Source organism: Chelonoidis abingdonii, chromosome 13, assembly GCF_003597395.2.
Source record: "Chelonoidis abingdonii isolate Lonesome George chromosome 13, CheloAbing_2.0, whole genome shotgun sequence".
In the NCBI taxonomy this organism is placed as follows: Eukaryota; Metazoa; Chordata; order Testudines; family Testudinidae; genus Chelonoidis; species Chelonoidis abingdonii.
In genome coordinates, this window is record NC_133781.1 from 10,678,975 (window position 1) to 10,700,105 (window position 21,131).

General features: G+C 48.0%; 1 protein-coding gene across 6 annotated transcripts in view; it reads right to left on the reverse strand.

The window, feature by feature from the left end:
* ARHGAP44 (Rho GTPase activating protein 44) overlaps nt 1-21,131 on the reverse strand; it is a 165,781-nt gene that overhangs the window by 28,487 nt on the left and 116,163 nt on the right. For all 6 annotated transcript variants that reach the window (XM_032777065.2, XM_032777061.2, XM_032777064.2 and 3 more), the window contains exons 8-12: nt 11,417-11,485; nt 11,169-11,250; nt 7,810-7,937; nt 2,570-2,681; nt 607-688 (exon numbers count right to left, since the gene is read on the reverse strand). In XM_032777065.2, the coding sequence (XP_032632956.1) occupies nt 607-688; nt 2,570-2,681; nt 7,810-7,937; nt 11,169-11,250; nt 11,417-11,485 (473 nt within the window). The remainder of the gene's footprint in view (nt 1-606; nt 689-2,569; nt 2,682-7,809; nt 7,938-11,168; nt 11,251-11,416; nt 11,486-21,131) is intronic.

Genomic DNA, 21,131 nt, shown 5'->3' on the forward strand with positions numbered 1-21,131 from the left:
AAGTTCTGACACTTTAAGCCGCTGCAGGACTCCATCTTGCCTGTCCTCATCTTTGAGCTGGGGCAATTTTGGGAAAGGTTCCACATTTGGGGGACAAAGGTGAAAACATCAGCAGTGATTTGAAACTGCTGAGGCATCTGGGATATGAGAGGAAGCCTGGGGCTGCTTTAGCTAGAGGCAGATTTCTGGGAGAAGATACACAGCTTTGAAGACTGGTCTACAGGGGTATGAACTGCAGTGAGCTCAAACATATAGTGCTTAAGTCTAACTGACCTCTGCAGACCGTGCTAGTGAAACTAAAGGTACCTAGTTCATGCTGATATTGTCCTGTTTCAAACAGGACTCTATGAATGCATACTAGGTACCTGTCAGTTTGCATCAGGAGGGTCTACATGGGACAGTTAGAGTGCTCTGCAATTCACACTCCCATAGACTAGTCTGTGACACACCAGGGGGGCAGCACACTGATGTTTTGCCCTGGGCTTCAGATTGTCTTGAGCAGCCTCTGCATGAACCTTGGGGAGCTGGATTAGCAGAGGAAGAGGACAGGTGAGAGGTTGAAGGTGCATGAGGCCAAGGGCAAAGGAAAATGCGTTTGGGACTCACTTGGAAGCTTGAATCCATTCGTCATAGAGTTCAAAGGTCATGAGAGGCTCTGGAAGCTCTCGGAGATAGGACTTCAGCGCCCCTAGGAGACAGAAGGGAACATTGGCCAGTCAGTACCAAAGTAGGATGCTTTCCTAGGTTGGAGTGTAAGGATCTTGGCTGGTCCTTGGGCATGGGACTTTAGCCCCTTCAATGAAGCACAAAGCTCAACCTGTATGTTCTGCCCAGCAGCCTCACTAATATGATTTCAACCAAAACCAAGAAAACCGATTAACATCCTAATAATCTTGACAAACATTTGCCATTTCTCCTGTTTTCGTTGCTTTCTCTGTGGCTCTGCCCCGTGACATTGGATTCCCTGGCTTCAACGGGAGCGAGATCAGACCCTCATTTCATTGAGGAACAAATCCTGCAAAGCACTAAGCAGCCTCCCCTGCGACTGACATTACTGCTGCCCAGGGTGCTCAGCACCTCCCAAGATCAAGTTTGAAAGAGAAGGGAAACCATCTTGGATCAAGAAAGGAACATCATCTTAACACTGTGGAAATGTGCCATTGTCACAACACTTCATGGTATCTCGGCATATGGACCGGTGCCATTTTCAAAAGTGGCAAATGGGATGCGAGTGCCCAGGTCTCCTTAAAACTGATAGGAATTTGGAGTCCATATCATCCAGGTGTCTGAAAAACTTGGCCTCAAAGACAAAGAGGGACGCAAATAAAAAAAGTTTTATCGAAACCAAATCAATATTTAGCAGGCCAGTAAGGAGCGGGCCTCATTTCCAACCTGGTTGTTACAAATTCTGTCGGTGACTAAACCCTCTTATTCACAGACAGAATTTGTAACAACCAGGTTGGAAACTCCACTACAAAAGAATAAAAAATGATCTAATTATCGATCCACTCATCGCCATGTTTTCGGAGTGTCTCATGGTTATTACAATTGCATTTGGGTTGCGTTAGCATGACCGGTAACTTGGCTAAATAGCATAAAACATTTAGAGTTACTTTTTTAAATGTAACATTTATTGGCAAATCTGTTTATCACAATAAACCAGGGAAAGTCTGAACCCTGGGGTTCATCAGTGATTCTGATCATAACTATTTTTTCATCCTCAACTGCAATGACCAGGACTGTCAAAAAGCACAGAAAATAGAGATGCTAGAATAGTTTGATGAATGTCTCCAGGAGAAATTGAAGATTTAGAAGCACTGACATTAGTAGGTATAATTTATATATATATATTTAGAGTTTAAGAAAGGACAAATTTTATTTCCAAACTAGCATCAAACAAATCCACATTTGTTTCCATCCCTCCTTAATGCCCAATATGGTTATATTTATACTTCAAAGTTTGTTTTTCATAACTTTAAAAGTATAACCAATGTAAGAAATAATGAACCTAAATTTGTTCCTGTATTGTTGTAAATTGGATGCAACTCCAGAATAGTTATTCCAGAATTTACAGGAGCATAAGAGCACAATTTGGTCCATTCATTCAGTTAAAGCAGAACACAATTGTTTTACACTACCTATGTCTAGAGTTAAATCAGTACTTGATGTTAACAGATTGATAAGGCTTCTCAACAGTTCTAATTTTCTCCTCAAGCTTAGAACTGAACAGGGCAACAGAGTTCAGACTCTTTGTTAACAACTTTCCTCTAGTGAATAGATTGCTCGAAAAACTATACAACGAAACACCAAAAGAAGCTGTTTATGACTCCTTTCTAGCAGGCAGAGTTTTAACCCTCATGGGAGGCCCCTACAGAAGGGCCCAGTCTCTTTACTTGTTGTCCAGAAATGACAGCAGCAGATCGCATACGCACAGTTGCATGGGACAGTAATACAGCTTGGGGGAAAATGGGTTTTCTGTTTCAGGGGTAGTTCTCCCATTTCAAAATTGTTTCCACTCTAAAGTAGCACATAATCTTGTTACCAAAGCCAAGGTGGCAATGCCCTTTACCTGCAATGGCATGGGGGTCTGCTGAATATTCCTGCACATCCACCACGCAGCAGTCGAGAGCCGCCTTGAGCTTCTTTAACTTGGATGCAGAAGGAGCCACCCTGAAGAGACCCTTCGGGCAGAGGAGACAGGAGAGATATCAGCCCCAGCAGGAAACTCCTAAAATCATGGCAACAGCAGAACACAGCGCCCCTAGGGCGCGAGCCCCAGAGTGACCCAGGTGCCAGCTTAATATCCAACCTAGGGGTCAGGCTCTGACTTAGTGGTATCACGTTGGATGCGGTTTAGTAGGAAATCACGGACGTAGGAAGCGTGGGAATCCCCGTAGCTCACCTGACTTACACACAGAACTGAAGTGGGGTTTGTCATAAATAGATAGCTACGGGTTAATGTTTCTTTTACCTGTAAAGGCTTAACAAAGGGAACCAAACACCTGACCAGAGGACCAATCAGGAAACCGAATTTTTCAAAGCTCATGGGAGGGAATTTTTTTGGTTTTTTGTCTTTGTCTGGCTCTCAGCTATGAGAGGGGATCTTTTTCTATCTGTAAGCTTCTCATCTTCAGTTTCCCAGTTGTAAGTACAAAGGTAGCAAAACAATAGGCTTTTATATGTTTTGTTTTGTATTTACATGTGTGTGTGCTGGAATGTTTAAATTGTATCTCTTTTTGAATAAGGCTGTTTATTCATATTTTTTCTTTTAAGCAATTGACTCTGTATAATTGTCACCTTGATACAGAAGATATTTTTATGTCTTTTTCTTTCTTTTTTATATAAAGCTTTCTTTTTAAAACCTGTTTGAGGTTTTTCTCTGGTTAAGGCTAAGGAACGAAGGGAGGGGGGAAATCTCTTTGTGTTAGCTTGACTAGGTTTGAATGCATAGCCTCAGGGGAAGAAGGAGGGGGGAAGGTAAATTGCCCTCTCTGTTTTGCATTCAGGGAGTTTAAGTACAGTATCTCCCAGGTTAGCCCAGAGAGGAAAGTCTGGGTGGGAGAGAGAGGGGGAAGGGAAGTGGGTTATTTCCCTTGCCGATAAGACTCAGAGATTCTGGGTCTTGGGGTCCCTCCAGGGAAAGTTTGGGGGACCAGAGCAAGGCAGGCGCTGTAATTCCTGTCTGGTGGCAGCAAGATCAGATCCAAGCTGGTAATAAGCTTGGGGGAGTTTCATACAAGCACCCACATTTTGGACGCTAAGGTCCAGATTTGGGGGAAAGGCTTATGATAGGGTTGTAGGGTCAGATCCTCAGCTGGTGTAAATCAGTATCCATGGAGCAATTCCAGCTGGGGGCCTGGCCCATGGGGCCTAGAAACTACGGAACTGGGCAGATTAGACATGATGCGAGGAGTGTCTGCAGAACAGCACTTTGTTACTCTACATATCTTTGCCCTGGGCCACTTCAAGTCACAGCTGCTCCCTTTGCCAACACAAACAAGCTTGTACTCCTGGTAGCTCCAGCAAGGCGATGTATCAGCCGCCATCTCGGCCAGCACCAGGGCTCTCCGGCACTAAAGTCTCTACATCAAGAGCCAGGGTCTCTAGCTGACTCACATTCCCTCAGGATCAGGCGCAGATGGGGTCTCGTTACACACACTGACCAGTGGTTACACTGACAGTTATGGGGGAGCGAGGGGGTGTCTGTTCTGACGCCTGCACGACCAGCGGCAGCATCAGCATCTTTGTTAATGGTGATGGTGCCAAAGACAGCGACAGCTTAGCTGGTGTTTCAGATCCCAAGTGCCAACCGGTAAAAGAGGCATCGTTTGAGCTGGAAGTCAAGCAGATGTGAGCTGTCACCCCTGGGGAGGTCCTAAGTCAGGACAAAAGTACCACCCCGGGGGGGCTGAGAGCCTCATGCTCCCCACTCCCATCCCAGTGCTGCTAGCACCACTCTCTGCGTCTCCCTCCAAGCCAACTCCCTGCTAGTTCTTTGCTGTGCCCTGCTTCCTGAGAAGGGTCAGTACCTGGCAGTGTAGAGACATGGGATTCTGCAGAGGGTGGGGCAGGGTGAACTAGGAGCCACTCCTACCACAAACCCCACTCCCACATGTGCCCAACCATGCGGTGAGCCTGCCAGCCCCCAGGGGATGCGCAGCTGGGAGGCAGCTCATATCTTAAGGGTGAAAAACATCAGGGTGAAAAAGTTGGGCGGGCGGCACTGAAGCTGCTTGCAGGGGAGAAGGGAGGGAAGTTTGTGGTTAAATGCAGCAGGAAAGGGGAGTTGCTCACTGACTCAGGAACTCCCAAGGCGGTAGCTTTGTCAATGGGGAACGCGGCTCCTGACCAAGGGGGCAGCATGGGAGAAAGCATGAAGGTTTGACTTTGACTCCCACTCCACATCTTTGAAGAGCTATGGGTCCTACACGCACCTATCACAACAGGTGGTGTACCTTGTCCAGGGCACTAAGTGCCCCGATAACTATGGGGTGAAACCAGACCATCACTACACTCTCAAATGAATTCACACAGAAATATGGTAAAAGACAAAAACAGCCTGTTACCCTCGGTGGGCAAACACTTTTCCCCAAATGCTCATTCTATATCTGACCTCTCCGTTCTCATCCTCAAAGGAAACCTGCACAACACCTTCAAAAGATGAGCCTGGCAACTTAAATCTGGATCTTTGCTAGACAGTAAAAATCATGCTCTTAATAAAGACACTGGATTCATGGCTTATTACAGCAACCTGTGACTTACCCACCCCCCTTTTTGTCCTATGACTGCAGAGGGGTTAACGGGCCACTTCACCTTGAAAGGTCTTTGAAAAATGAGTTAACTACTTGTGCTAAACAATCTGTTCCACCCTGTAGTTAACTGGAAGACCTTTCCTCGACGTGAAGAAGAGTTCTGTGTAGCATCTTTCTCACCTACAGAAGTTTATCCAATGAAAGATATCTCCCCCACCTTCTCTCTTTCTTTGACTGTCATCTAGAGCAGGGAGTCCTGAACTGTGGTCCGTGCAACACTGGGGATATGTGAGACATCTCTGGGCAGTACACAGGAGAAATTCTCTAATGGTGGATTTTACTTAGTATTTTATTTATTGCATTTTCATAATAGGCAACTCAGACGAAGCTTTAAAACTCCACGGGAATTTGTTACACACAATATGGCAGTTAATTTACTTCAAGGTGTACCAATGAGAACACAGAGACGCAGATGTACAGAGCCCTCATCTCCAATCACCGGACAGCAGGTTCAGCTGCCCAGCAACTGTCCAGTCTCTACTTTGGTTGTATATGTCGCACTATAATTATATCTGTATGTAACAGTGAAATATGCGCAGATGACTAAAGACAGGTTGTGTTAACAGGAACACAAAACATATCAGTGATGGGAGGAGTAGGGGTATGCGAGCAGCTGGTAAATCTGGAAAGGAGGTATGCAATATGAAAAATTTGGGAACCTCTGATATATAGGGACGGATTAATTGCTCAAGAGAAAGGATGAAGCAACCCGAAGTTTTGCCCTCAAATCAAACTACCCTGGAGATTACGAACAGGTTTGTAAATTCTTTCTTATGTTTGCTTTTCAATTTTTCAGGGCTGGTCTTCATGTACAGTGAAGACGCTTCTGTGCCTACAGGAGAGCTTCTCCCATCAGTGTAGTTAATCCACCTCCCTGAGAGGCACTAGCTATGTTGACGGGAGAAACTCTCCTGCTGAAATAGCGCTGTCTATATGAGTTGCTGTGTCACTCAAGGGTGTGGACTGTAGGGCTGTAGTGTAGACCTGGCCCCAGTTGGATTTCTCGATCATGGCAAGGCCTGGAAGCACCAAAAAACAGAGCAAAGCTGCTTCTTTCAATTTTTTTTTTTTTCCAGCTGGGATGGGAAGCATCAGAAAATAATCAGATGTGTGCAGTCTCAGGAGATTCCCAGTCCAACCCATAAAAGGGTCTGAGTATTTCCAACAAGGTCTGAAGAAATATCTGAGCTCTTTGTTGCTTCTTTGAACCTGTAGGGGGTTGCCCATCATTCATTATTTCCTGGTCTCTGCACAATGAAGAGGGATGGTTATCTCCATATTTATAAGCTCTGTCTCTACCATGTGAATGCAATAAAAAGGACTGCAACAGTGGCACGCGCATGAGTCCCGCAGAACACGCTCCAATCCTTGCTGTGTTTAAATCATCTTTCCTGCTTTTCTCCTTTTATTTCAAGGCAAGGAAAAAGAAAATGTTACTTTGCCTATACGGTTCTGAACTGGGACACACTTTTTTAAGCCAAGGGATTACTTAGGTCTCAAAGCCACTGATAAATAACTGAGGCCAACTGCCCTAGGAACAACGCAGGACTGTGCTAACAGAGTGAGCTGGTCTAAGGGAGGCAGGTCAAAGGAAAGCAACAGACTCCAAACACAAACTGGAAGTTAGACGTGGCAGCAGCTCTATTCAGTCAGCCAGCTGCTCTCCTTATGCAACTGAATGCGGCCGCACGGAGCAGCAGGATGCACCCTTACCTCCCCATATGAAAGGTGCTTCTCCAGGCAGCAGGCTTCTAAGCAAATTAAACCTCAAACAGAATGGGTTGGGCTCATCCCTGGTGTAGATCAGGAGTGACACCACTGAATTTGGTGGACACGAACTGATCCAAGAGGAGAACTGGGTCCAAATAATTGTAAACTACACCACATTACCATATGCACTCCCAGTGCTACTTACACCACTCTAAACAATGCCTCTGAATTTGGACCAGAGGCCTCCATGGCAACTGCACCTCTTTATAACATGACCGAATTTGGCCAATCTCGGCCTGTCTTAGGAATGCATGATCTATTTTAATAGCAGTCTTGCTTTGTACCAAAGGGACACAGCGAGGGACCCAGGACCCAATTCTGCCGGTGTATCTCCAGGGACCTCAGTGGGGCTGCTCCCAATTTACACCAGGTGTATCTAAGACCAGTCAAGACGGGATCTGCTTTCCAATGAGACTCATTCACAGATTGAGAAGAGGCTGCAGTGTTTGCTCTCCCCGCTGAACCAAAGGCTGGGCACAAGAGCTGAAGGAGGGGGCTTGCTTCAAGATTTCCAGGGCCTGCCCCAGGATTTTGCAGTGGGAGGGTTTGGAAATACCAGAGAGGCCAGGGCAGGGTTTCAATGGGGGAATAAAGGAGGGGGCTTTTCAGAGGGTCAGAGGTTTTAAGGGCAGCAGGGATCATTATGACGATTGTGCTCAGGGGGAGAAAGGCTGGAGATTATGTGTGTCTGGAATGAAGCCACCCAGCTGGGGGGCTCCTGACTCACCTCCTCCTGCATCCCGCACTCCAGCAGCATGGTGACACACGCCTCGATCGGGAAGGCGATCTCCCGCCCGCTGACGGCCAGGTGCTCCTCCAGCGGCTTCCCGAAGGAGGGCTTCTCAATCCAGGCTTCTGTTACATGGATCCGCAGAGCGGGCAGGAGGGAGAGGAAGCCGTGCTGGTTTAGGGGAGCGCGTACATCTGCTGGGAAAGCTGCGCAGGTTCCCGACCCTCCCACCATCTCCTGCGACAGCCACGTCTCTGCCAGTTAGGGAGCTCCCTTTGCAGTGAGGTTGCAGGGCTGCGCATCCCCATGTCCCACATTACGTGTGTGCGCGTAGGGAGCTAATCCATGTCCGGAATGCATCTATATCCAGGTCTAGGTGAGCCAGGGCATGCGATCCCCCCAGCGTCCCCCCCGCTGTATTGCTTCTTCAGTGTCCCATGCTGATGCTTGACCCTCCCCCAGCACTGCTGCTGGGACCAGCCAGTGTGGGGTTGGCAATGGAACCACGGGCTAGCCCCTTCTCTTGGCACCAAGCAGGCTGCCCGAGCCCCTGCTGGCTCAACGTGCGGATCTGAACGCCAAGCCCCCATGTGGCCACCAGGCCAGATCACACCCAGCCTCACCCATCTGAGGCCTGCCTGAAAGCCTCCCTAATGAAACCATCACTGTTATTGCTCTGGACCGCGTGGGGTCTACGGACTGGCAGGGAGCGCCAAGAGGAGCCGCACACGGCACAGCAGGCATGCATTGTGCATGGTGTCCCTCACCCAGCTCCCTTAATGCCCCTCAATCTTGCCCTGGAGCATCCCCGGCTAATCCAGTCCTGGGCCTCCCTCGGCTGACCAGGGTCTGCCAATTGTGCTCAGTGGTGGAGCGTGAGACCTCTCACACTCAATTCACTAGTGACCTGAGCTATTACTTCGACTTCAGCCTCCAGAGGCGAGAGAGCAAAATGCATCGACTCACTGCGTGGCTAAACTTCAAACTGGGCTTCTACTGGTATAAATGCTGCCAGGGCTCCTGGGGTGGGAAATCCCCAGGGGACAAGATTACCATGGTGCATCGTGGTTGCAATGTACCTTAATCCAAAGATAAGGGGTGGATCTTTAAGGGCTGGTGCAGCCCTCTGAGCTCCCAGGCCTGACTGGGACAGGGGCACACCTGCTATTCTAACTCTTCACTTTTGTGTGTTCAATATACGAGGGGATACCAAACTGTGGATTGCCGGACCCCCCCCCCCCCCAACTCCTGATTCTCCATCCACCAGACTAGGAGGGGGAGCTCTGGATTTCTGCCCTGCAGCGGGATGGTGGGGCTCGGGGCTTCTGCCCTGCAGCGGGATGGTGGGGCTCAGGGCTTCTGACCCACGGGAGGCACCTGCCGGGGCCCAGGGCTTCAGCCCCACTCTTGCTGGAGCCCCATGCCCCAGCAAATGCCCCTCACAGGGCTGAAGCCCCTAGCCCCACCACTCTGCTGCAGGGCAGAAGCCCTGAGCCCTGGCAGGTGTACCCGGCTCTCCAACGTCTGAAGATTATCGTATGTGGCTCGGAGGGTCAGTAAGTTTGGCCACCCCTGCAATATACTTATGGGGGTGGCAGGAGTAATTTATAGGCAGCAGTTCCCCAAAAGGGAAATAAAGCTGCAACTGCATGAGGTTGCTCCTGGGAATGCGAGCACCACTAGAGCTGTTTGCATGACCGTTAGTGGGCATTGGCCTGATAGTTACAGGACCGTTGCTTTAAAATGGGAGAAAACAACACTGCTTTAAAAGGTGGCGGGTTCTCAGGGCCCAGGAGATGTTGTAGGGTGGAACTGTAAAGTCCTGAGTATGCAGCCTGCGGCCACAAACAAAGCCCACAGCTGCTTAAGACTGGGCATTCCAGGGTTTGTTTTCTTTAGCAGAGAGAGAGAGAGAGAGAGAGAGAGAGAGAGAAACTTCCCCGTATCTGTACTTCTGGGCAGGTTGAGGAATTCCTTTTCATTGCCAAGGCGGGCAGTTAGAAGCAATTCTAGCCTGGCTGATCAGCTGGTCCCAAGGGCCCCCTGAATTCTCTCCTACTTAATGTCCCGAAGCATGAGTGTGCGAGTGCACGAGCTTGCGCATGTGTGTGTGTACACGCGTGTGCAGGGCCAAACGTATGCTTACAAGGTTGCATGTGCATAGAGATGGGGGAGTGTGTGCAAGAGGCTTTGCGTGCATGTGTCTGACTGAGCGTGTGTAACTGTGCATGGATGAATGCATCTGTGTCACTCAGGTCCCCAAGGGAAGAAATCCACCTCCTTTCAGGGGCAGTCAGGAGTCTCCTTTCAGGGGCAGTCAGGAGCACATGACACAAGGGAAAGGTTATTTCCCCCAAGGAAATCCAACAGCAAGAGACTCTCCTCTTTAAATTCTAGTAAGTGCTGCACATTGTGCCATGTGTTAATTAAAAGAATGAGGGGAAAACCTAGTTTGTGACCCAGTTAGTCCAGGTTTCCTTCTGCTCCCCATGTCCTAGAGCCAAAGTTCCCCTTCATTCTGGCTCCATTTGATCTCAAGCCCATGGGGCTGACGGAGAGCCAGACCAGACCCAGCTGGCAGTGGAGGAGACAACGACCGGGGTGGGTGCAACCTGAAGGAACAGGGACTCAGAAGAGTTTGCAAGCAGGAGAGAACCTGACGGGCCCAGGGTTAGAGAAGAGCTGAGCTCTGCAGAGGGAGGTGCAGGGCTGGCAAGCATGTGGGGGAGAAGATCTGGGTTTCAGTTGGGGCAATCGATCCCATGTGAGGGTGGGGAGGAGAGGCGAGTCACTGTCCTGCGAGCGAGGGACAGTGGGGTTGTTGAAAAGCCATTGCAAGGCGAATGGATTGAAGGTGGGGCAGGGCGCAGGCCAGAGTTGCTGCTGGAGAGGGGGCCGTTGTGGCTGCAGGGCATTGATTGCGTTTGCTGGGGACGGGGGGACTGACTCGGAAGATAGAGGAGGAACTGACGGAGAACTGATTTCAACAGTTTAAGGGAAAGAGACCCTGCTGAGAAAGGTATGTCCAAGAGTGGGGTGACTTGGAAAATTGGTGGAAAATTTCCTCCCCACTAAATCAGCCCAGTGCAGGGTGGTTGGAACTGGTTCTGACAGGGATGGGGGGCAACAGTGTGTGAGATGGCCTCGCTACTGAGAACCCCTGCTCCAGAATCCTGCCTCTGGTGGTAAGCAAAAATTGATGATTCAGGGAAAGGGGACAGACAGTACCTATGGGTACACTGCAGTGCTGGACACGAAGGGCTCTCTCATCATGCCCTCTGCTAATCAGCTGGGGCCCCGAGCTCCAGTTCATCTTAGCTTAGCATGCGTCAGTTAAGAAAACACTGTGCACTTACCCTGCTGTGCTTTTATCTGAGGCAACACGTTCTGTAAAAGTGCTAATGACTTCTTATGGTATTCTGCTTGCACTTCTATTAACTGGGGAAAAGACAAGGGAGAGATATTATATCCTGCCGTAGGAACCACGGGGCACTTGGGTAGGGGTTGGAGGAGGGGCATCTGAGTGAGGGACTGGTTGTTAACACAAGACATCATGCACAAGGAAGGAAACAGACAGAAAAGCCCAATCCCCATTGGCACTTACTTTTTGAAAGTAGTTTGCATAGTCTATTTCTTTGGCCACGAAATTGTACATGTCAGCCGAGAGCTGGTCCTGTGGAGAGTACAGAATTAGCAAGAAGTACATCACACAAAATCAAACCACTCTGACCAGTAATTGTAATCATTTACAGGTGGATCAGGCTCGAAGGCCAGCATGCAGGGTCAGAGATGCTTGCTGGCCAGTGTTGCACGTTGCTGGGATTGCACCACCTTTGCAGGCCACCTGAAAATGGCACAGACTTTTTGGTGCATTTGATCCTGGCTGTTGGGAACATGGACAGTGAAACACAGATTGGGGGTTGGGGGAGGAGGAGGGAATAGATACAGATCTGACATTAGCAATTCTGCGTGGCTCAGCTTTCGTTACCAGTCCAAGTACAAGACGGAAAGGCTGACGATGCAGGATTTGCAGAAGAGAAATAAAACACCTTGTTCAGAGCAAGAATCTCCCCCTTAGATCCATAAGGTGGATCTAGAATCCGATATTCTGCTCCACAAAGAATTCCACACACATCAAGAGAGCAGAATGTTGTGGGAACCCCAGACATGTTGGGAGAGCAGGATATCAGAGCCTAGATGGATCTGAAAGGGATAATTGTGTCTTGAATGGCGATGCATCAAAGATCTGAGATGCTGGAAAGTTGGGAGGTTTCCCCCTGCCTTTGGTTTTGGAAAGAATCTTGCTAAATTCAGACCCGATGTAAATGGGTAGAACTCAACTGACTTCCATGGCTGGTTACACCCAGGTCCGAGTTTGACTCAGGGGTAGCAAACATGAGGACAAGGAGGGATTGGCCCACCTAAAACCCTCTGAGATCTCTGGTGGCTTTCCCCGATTTCTCATCCACTGATGGTCAAAATATGCCACATTAGCATCTGCATGCCAACTGCAGAGCCCTCAGTACCTACCACACCCCAATCTGACTCTGCTCTCTGTAAATCTACACAAAGGGCTATGCTAAGTACTATTCTATCCTAAGCAGCAATGGAGCAGTCACTATGTTTGTGTGGGCATGTTCCAACCCCAGACGTGGATGTACATGCATACATCTGCATGCACAGCTGCCCACTGGGCACACATCAAGGGGCAAAGGCTTTGCAGGTTCTGTTTAGTGCCCATTGCATTCAACAATGGTCCCACTGTTACTTTGCAAGGGTCCTGCCTGTGGAATTCCTGAAGCAGTTTTGTCCAGGAGGCTGGTCTCCATACAAGTATCATAGAGGGTTTCAGCAGTTTCACGGAGTAGGGAGGAAGGAAAACAGGGTTAGATAGCACAGCAGGTTAGGGCCAGCACCCAACTTTTTGCACATCTGGTTCAAATCCTGCTGGCGTCACAAGTGAAATATTTGGGTCTTTGCTGGGTCTCTGCAAAATTAGCCCAGCTGGCAGCCTCTGCTCAGGACTGTGGGAACATCAGGTGGAGTGCGTGCGGTTGTTTGCAGATCTAGATTATGTGACACAGCTGCACTTGTCAGAAGCATGCACAGTAGGTACTAGCTCTATTGGCCTTCATTTCCAGTGGTATATTCCTGCTCCTTGCCCCCCCATCCCTCCAACTCCCCCTCCCCCAAAGTCCAGCGGTAAACAGAACATGTGAGCCCAGGGAACGGAAACCCCCACCAAGGAGCTAAATGCTACCATCAGAAATATACCTTCAACAGCTCAGCATCTGAGCCTCTCCAATTGGCAATCTTAGGATGGTCAGTGGTGCCCTGTGTGTGGCCCCTGTTGGTCTTGTGGGAAGAGGAAGAAGAGCAATTTGGTTGTTTTATGGTCACATTATGATTTTTTGTTAAACACGAATGTCAAACAGTTGAAGTGCAAATGTAAGAGAAAAGTGTGGGAGACATGCCCCTCTCGTTTCGCTGGGGACAGGAAAGTGTGATTTAAAAAAGGAGAAAATATCTGAAAGTTAACAAGGGGATATGGCAAAGGGGACTTTGTGCATATCTCTCTGTATAAGCTCCATTGTCCTACAGGAACACGTGAGGACAGCATGGTCAGGACATGGGGAGATGGATGCAGAGAGGGCATGGGGGGAGCAGAGGTGCAGATGGAGTCAGAACCAACCACGGGGATGGAGAGTCAAGGCCTGGAGACAAGAATGGAGATGGGCATGGAGGCAGAGGCAGAGCCGATGACAGTGAAGGTCGAAAAGGGGGTGGATGTGCAAGAAGAGGAGATGAAGGTGGAGACGGAAACAGTCTTTTTCTGAGAAAAACCCATTCACTTCTCCCACCTGCAGAACAGCGGATATGGGCCTTGTATTGATTGGGGGAAACCACGGGGAAATTTCCTTACCATGGCTCACTCACTGTGGCGATTGAGTCAATGCCCTATAAAGAATAAGGTTCTGAGGATCTGCTGTCGGTGGCAAAATGGGATAACTCTTCACCTCTGAAGATCTGGGTTTAAACCTTGCACTGACCGTAGTTCACACATGGAGGTCTGGGGGTTTTCTTTTTAGAAAAGCTCAGGGGGAATTGTCTCACCCCAGCCTCTGCCTCCCTCTGTTCACATTATGAAGCCACTGCACAAACTGACATAATTCAGCACAGATGCCGGTCTCTACTCATGAGACACCTTGGCGCAAGTGTATTTGCAGAGGTCCAGGATAGTGGGGGGAGGGAGGGTTGCAGTGAACTAGCAGAGCGGTGCGGGAGCCCCGGACTGGAATAGCAGAGGGGGGTGCAGGTCAGGATTCATGTGGGTGGGGGGGAAGTTTTAACAGCCTCTGCCCAGACTATACCAGGCTAGAAACAGTGGCATGATTCGCTCCCACTTATTTGTGCTATACTTACTTACAGGTTTTAAAAAAGCAAGAAATTTCATGAATAAAAATTGCCTGCAACTCAGGAATGGCTGTCACCACTAACCCTTTCCTGGACCCTATGCCCTTGCCACATCAGGTCAACAGGAGGCTATTGGCTTGTGATTCAGCTGTAATGTATGGTTCTCCTTTTCACTACACGCACCCTTTGTCGTGTTATGACTGATCCCAAATGGAGAAGGCCAATCAACCAGGTTAATTTCAGATATTGTGGAGAATGCTTTTTTAATAAGCGCTAGGATAGTTATGCCAGCAACAAACTAAAACAGCAGTATAAGTAAATGACATTTCTCCCCAACCTATATTCGTAATAAACGTTTCCTGGATGGCTTTGCCCACTCGTGGCTAAGTGGCAAAGCGCCCAGCCTTCCAGCTTCAGGCCAGACACATAAAAGTCCCTAATGAAAATAACGCAGACGTTCGGCCATAAACATGAGCTGGGGTGGTGGGGGGGAACAGGGCATGTGAGGATATGCAAGGCTGTCAGGCTTTTATGGTTGTGTGACAGGGATAATCAGGAACAGCCCTCTGTGTCTTTACTTCGCCATTGAAGCTCCTCCCGGATTCAAACAAAGCTCAGCACATGGATGGATAGATTAGACAGACAGACAGAAAAGGGTCATTCCACTCTGGCAGACAAAGTATTGCAAAATTCATTGCTTTTGCATATTCAAACTTGGCCACCCTGATCCTGCCAATATGCATGTGCTTAACTTTATAGTGGAAGTAATCTCACCAACAGGGACGGCTCCAGCTTTTTTGCTGTCCCAAGCGGTGAAGAGAGAGAGAGAGAAAAAAAAGCCGTGATCAGCAGCTGCTCTACCACGCCGCTTCATTCTTCGGTGGCAATTTGGCGGCTGGTCCTTCTCTCCGAGAAGGATTGAGGGACCCGCCGCTGAATTGCTGCTGAAGACCCGGACGTGCCGCCCCTTTCCATGTGCAGCCTCAAGCACCAGCTTTCTGCACTGGTGCCTGGAGCTGGCCCTACCCATCAATTCCAATGGCTACTCATCATAGTGAAGTTAAACAATGCATGAGTGTTTGCAGGATCGGGGCCATGGTCATGTTAATGCAGAAAACCATGTTTAATTAACAATGCTACTAATTCAGCTTCCCTACTGGTGTAATTCTTAGGCTGAGAGAGGAGAAGCAGGTCACTGACTATTTCAAAGCCTTTCAAGAGACATAAACTTTAGAATGACTCTAACCACACCCAGACACAACAAATTAGTGTTGAAAGGAGCATGAAAGTCTATGCCAATGTCAATTTTGATACTCAGCTCAAAAAACGGACTTTATATGGAATAAAATTAAGTTACTCTGCACAACAGGAGCTTTGGAGGAGAAGAAAAGAGGAATGGACCCATGCACAGAAACCTTGGATGCAAAGCTGTAAACACACTCTCTCTCCCCCCTCTCCGTCCCCCCCCACATTCCCTCTCTTTTGAGATCACGATTAGCCATCAGTCTGCAACAAACTGTTCCTAAGTAGGCTGATATGAAGCAGCATCTGAAAAGTCAAATGTCACCTGTTCCCTAAGGGATGCATTGCATGCAACGTAAATGCTCTGCTTTTTTCAATCTCTGTTTGGCTATTTTTGTCTAAGTGGTTCATTAAATATACAGCCCATTATTACTCAAACCAGTAATGGGCAGCACTTATTCAGTGAAGTACCTCTATGCTGGAGTTTGAAGGTACAATTTCTAGCTCAAGCAGACATACCCACCCTATCTCTGATAGAGACAGTGCACTAAAAACAGAAGTGTAGCTGTGGCAGCACAAGATGCTAGCCACTGTGACAAACTGGGAATGTTCTTAATGTTTTCTCTGAATACTGTATTGGTGCCTCAGTGTCCCCTAGGCAGTTCTTAAGTATCTGGCAGAGCAAAGGGCCAGTGCACCTAAATGCCTGGCACTCTGTCTCCTAGCAACTGATGGCCTGGGCCCCTCCTCTGCAAAGGTGCCAACTGAAGGTGTTGGAGACAAAGAGGTCAGGTGACCTCCTAGCCTAGGAAAGGAGCTGAGCAGAGAGGAGGGGCTGGAGGGGGTTGTTAGTTTAGAGCTGGCTGGGGATGAGGAGTGAAGTGCAGATCTGGCTCACTGCCCCCCCCCAGAATGGACCCGGCCGAGGGGTCCGGTTCACTGCATCTACAAGCTCTGTGTTAGACCCTGTTCCTGTCATCGAATAAACCTCTGTTTTACTGGCTAGCTGAGAGTCACGTCTGACTGCAAAGTGGGGGTGCAGGACCCTGTAGCTTCCCCAGGACCCTGCTGGGGCGGACTCGCTGTGGGAAGCGCACGGAGGGGCCCTGGATGCTGAATGCTCCAAGGAGAGACCCAGGAGGTGAAGACGTGTGAGCTTCTTGCCCTGAACAAGTCTGCTCCAAGGGAGAGGAGATTCCCCAAAGTCCTGACTGGCTTTGTGTGGAGCTGTTCCAGAGCATCGCCCAGGGACTCCATGACAGTCACCCGAACAGGTACTAAAGGTCTCAGACAGGACTGTATTGGGGCAGCTAGACCCTCCTGAGTGTCATGCAGCTGTGGCTCCATTTTATTTTTAGCACGCCATCTTAATCAGAGTTAGTATGAGTACGTCTCCTTGAGTTGCGAATTACACTTTCAGCTCAAAGCATGGACATACCTTAAGACTCTTTCATAGTTTGTAACATGCAGCATTGTTGTTGCCGTGTTGGTCCCAGGATATTAGACAGGCAAGGTGGGGGAGGTAATATCTTGTATTGGGCCAACTTCTGTTGGGGGGAGAGACGAGCTTTCAAGCTTACAGAGCTCTTCAAGTCATCTGTGTAAGCTCGCAGACTTGTCTCTCTCCCCAACAGAAGTTGGTCCAATAAAAGATATTACCTCACCCACCTTGTCTCTCAAGGTTTGTAGCATTAGCACTGGGGATGAAATACACTGACACAATCTTCAGTGTTTCATTATGCAACTCAAGGGCTGGACAGGACAGGACAAGACAAAACCATTGGCCAATATTAAAAGACTGCAACTTGACCTGTAGAGCTGTATGGGTGCCCGTTTCTCAAACTTCCATGTGTTTTCTACACATCTTTTAGAGATGGGAGAAAAGAAGTTGTGACATTCCCCTCACCCTTTTTGTCAACATTTGAAATTGATGACATTTCTCATAAAAATGTTTAATACATTTTGACCAGCTGTAGTATATCAAATTAAATATACACCTAGTGAGTTGCAAATTGCTTGTACTCGGAAAAGATATTTTAGAATTGGGAAAGGTACAGAGAAAGGCAACAAAAATGATTGGGGTATGGAACAGCTGCCATATGAAGAGAGATTAAAAAGACTGGGACTTTTCAGCTTGGAAAAGAGATGACTAAGAGGGGATATGATCATAGAATCATAGAAGATTAAGGTTGGAAGAGACCTCAGGAGGTCATCTAGTCCCAACCCCTTGCTCAAAGCAGGACCAACCCCAACTAAATCATCCCAGCCAAAGTTCTGTCAAGCTGGGCTTTAAAAACCTCTAAGGATGGAGATTCCACCACCTCCCTAGGTAACCCATTCCAGTGCTTCACCACCCTCCTAGTCAAATAGTTTTTCCTAATATCTAACCTAGACCTCCCCCACTGCAACTTGAGACCATTGCTCCTTGTTCTGTCATCTGCCACCTCTGAGAAAAGCCTAGCTCCATCCTCTTTCAAGCCCCCATTCAGGTAGTTGAAGGTTGCTATCAAATCCCCCCTCACTTTTCTCTTCTGCAGACTAAATAAGCCCAATGCCCTCAGTCTCTCATCATAAGTCATGTGCCCCAGCCCCTTAATCATTTTTCTTGCCCTCTGCTGGACTCTCTTCAATTTGTCCACATTCTTTCTGTAGTAGGGGGACCAAAACTGGACGCAATACTCCAGATGTGGCCTCACCAGTGCCGAATAGAGGGGAATAATCACTTCCCTCGATCTGCTGGCAGTGCTCCTTCTAATGCAGCCCAATATGCCGTTAGCCTGCTTGGCAACGAGGGCACATTGTTGACTCATATCCCGCTTCTCGTCCACTGTAATCCCCAGGTCCTTTTCTGCAGAACTGCTGCTTAGCCAATTGGTCCCCATCCTGTAGCAATGCATAGGATTCTTCCATCCTAAGTGCAGGACTCTGCACTTGTCCTTGTTGAAACTCATCAGATTTCTTTTGGCTCTAATTTGTCTAGGTCACTCTGGACCCCATCCCTACCCTCCAGCGTATCTACCTCTTCCCCCAGCTTAGTGTCATCCACGAACTTGCTGAGGGTGCAATCCATCCCATCATCCAGATCATTAATGAAGATGTTGAACAAAACTGGCCCCAGGACCAACCCCTGGGGCACTCCGCTTGAAACCTGCTGCCAATTAGACATTGAGCTGTTGATCACTACACATTGAGCCCGATGATATAGCCAACTTTCTATCCACTTTATAGTCCATTCATCCAATCCATACTTTTTTAACTTGCTGGCAAGAATATTGTGGGAGACCGTATCAAAAGCTTTGCCAAAGTCAAGATATATCACGTCCACCATTTCCCCCAAATCCATAGACAGTTTTCTCATCATACAAGCTATCAGTTTGGTCAGGCATGACTTGCCCTTGGTGAATCCATGGTGACTGTTCCTGATCACCTTCCTCTCCTCCAAGTGCTTCAAAATGGATTCCTTGAGAACCTGCTCCATGATTTTGCTGGGGACTGAAGTTAGGCTGACCGGTCTGTAGTTCCTCGGGTTCTTTTTCTTCCCTTTTTTAAATATAGGCACTGTATTTGCCTTTTTTCAATCGCCTGGGACCTCACTCATTTGCTATGAGTTTTCAAAGATAATGGCCAATGGCTCTGCAATCATATCAGCCAATTCCCTCAGCATCCTCAGATGCATTAGATCTGGACCCATGGACTTGTGCATGTCCAGCTTTTCTAAATAGACCTTAACCTGTTCTTTCGCCACTGAGGGCTGCACACCTCCTCCCCATATTGTGCTGCCCAGTGCAGCAGTCTGGGGGCTGACCTTGTCCGTGAAGACTGAGGCAAAAAAAAGCATTGAGTACTTCAGATTTTTCCACATCATCTGTCACTAGGTTGCCTCCCCCATTCAGTAAGGCTCCCACACTTTCCCTGACCTTCTTCTTGTTGCTAATATACCTATAGAAACCCTTCTTGTTACACTTCACATCCCTTGCTGGCTGCAACTCCAACTGTATTTTGGCCTTTCCAATTACACTCCTTCATGCTCGAGCAATATTTTTTATACTCGTCCCTAGTCATCTGTCCAAGTTTCCACTTCTTGTAAGCTTCTTTTTTGTGTTTATGATAGAGGTCTATAAAATCATGACCAATGTGGAAAAAATGAAAAATGAAATGTTATTTACCACTTCACATAACACAAGAACCAGGGGTCGCCCGAGCAGGTTTAAAACAAACAAAAGGAAATACTTCTTCCTACAATGCTTAGTTTGCCTGTGGAACTTGTTGTCAGGGGAGGATATGAAGGCCAAAACTATACCTGGGTTCATGAATTTATCTAGTTCTTCTCTGGAGGATAGATCCATCAACAGTTATTAGCCAGGATGAGCAAGGATGCAACCCCATGCTCTGGTTTTGCCTAGCCTCTGTTTGCCAGAACTGGGACTGGATGACAGGGGATGGATCACTCAATAATTGCCCTGTTTTGTTCACTCCTTCTGAAGCACCTGGCATCAGCCACTATCAGAAGACAGGATACAAGGCTAGATGGACCATTGGTCTGACTCAGTATGGCCGTTCTTACATAGTACTTTGTTAGACTGGTTTGGAATTCCTGAACACATACAGTCACATCCATAAAACCACCTGAGTTAGTGCACAAATAGGTACGGGAGAGATTTTCAAGAAAGCTCAGTTTCCATTTAGGTGCTTAAATGGAATGGCCAGATTTTAGAAGTACTCACAAAATCTGGTTCCAGCTGTGAGAGCTAAGCACTTTTAAAAATCTAGCTCAAAATATACATATTAATGCTTTGAAACCTTGAGGAGAAGGCAACAGAGAAGCACAGAGTGGCTTACAATAGTAATAACACCTAGCTCTTACATAGCACCCTTCATCAATAGATCACAAAACAATCTACAAAGGAAGTCAGTATCATTATCCCCATTATACAGATGGGGTAACTGAGACATGGAGTGGCAAAGTGACTTGTCCAAGGTCACCCAGCAGGCCCACAGCAGAGCCAGGAATAGAACTCTAGTCTTCAGAGCTCCAGTCTAGTGCTCTCCCACTAGGCAACAGTGTCTCCCTCTTCATGAAAGAAGTTTCACATTATGCTGAGAGGCAAAAAGTCATTTATTTCTATTTACTAGAAGATGTTGGGTAGCAGCATCTCTATCTTACAGATGGGGAAACTGAGGCACAGTCTCTCACAACCAGTCTGCAGCAGAGCAGAGCCCACGACCCAGATCTGCTAACTCTTGGTCCTATGCTCTAACCACTAAACCATGCCTGCTCTTGCACGTCAGTATACCAGGGTTCAACATGCTATCAGTGCTAAATTTTGCAACAGATCTCTGCCACAGTCCCCTAGGATGGAGGATACCTGGAAGAGTTTGCTTTCCAGCCCCAAACACTGCCAGATGAAGCTGGGATGTGGGAGGGCAAAGGGAGAAGAGGACATCTTTCCTTCAGTCTTTGGTTTTCGCCACACTGACTCTTATCAAAGGAACAAACTCTGGAGGAAAGTGCTGGTTACCTCTTGTGGCTCGGGCACTGCACACGCTGTGCCACTGTGGTTCACAATGCAATACCACACCCTGGTACCTGCTAATTACCTGAGTATGACACGGGAGGGCAGAAGCTGCTCACCAGCTCTGACAGTTGTTAGCTTAGAATTCTC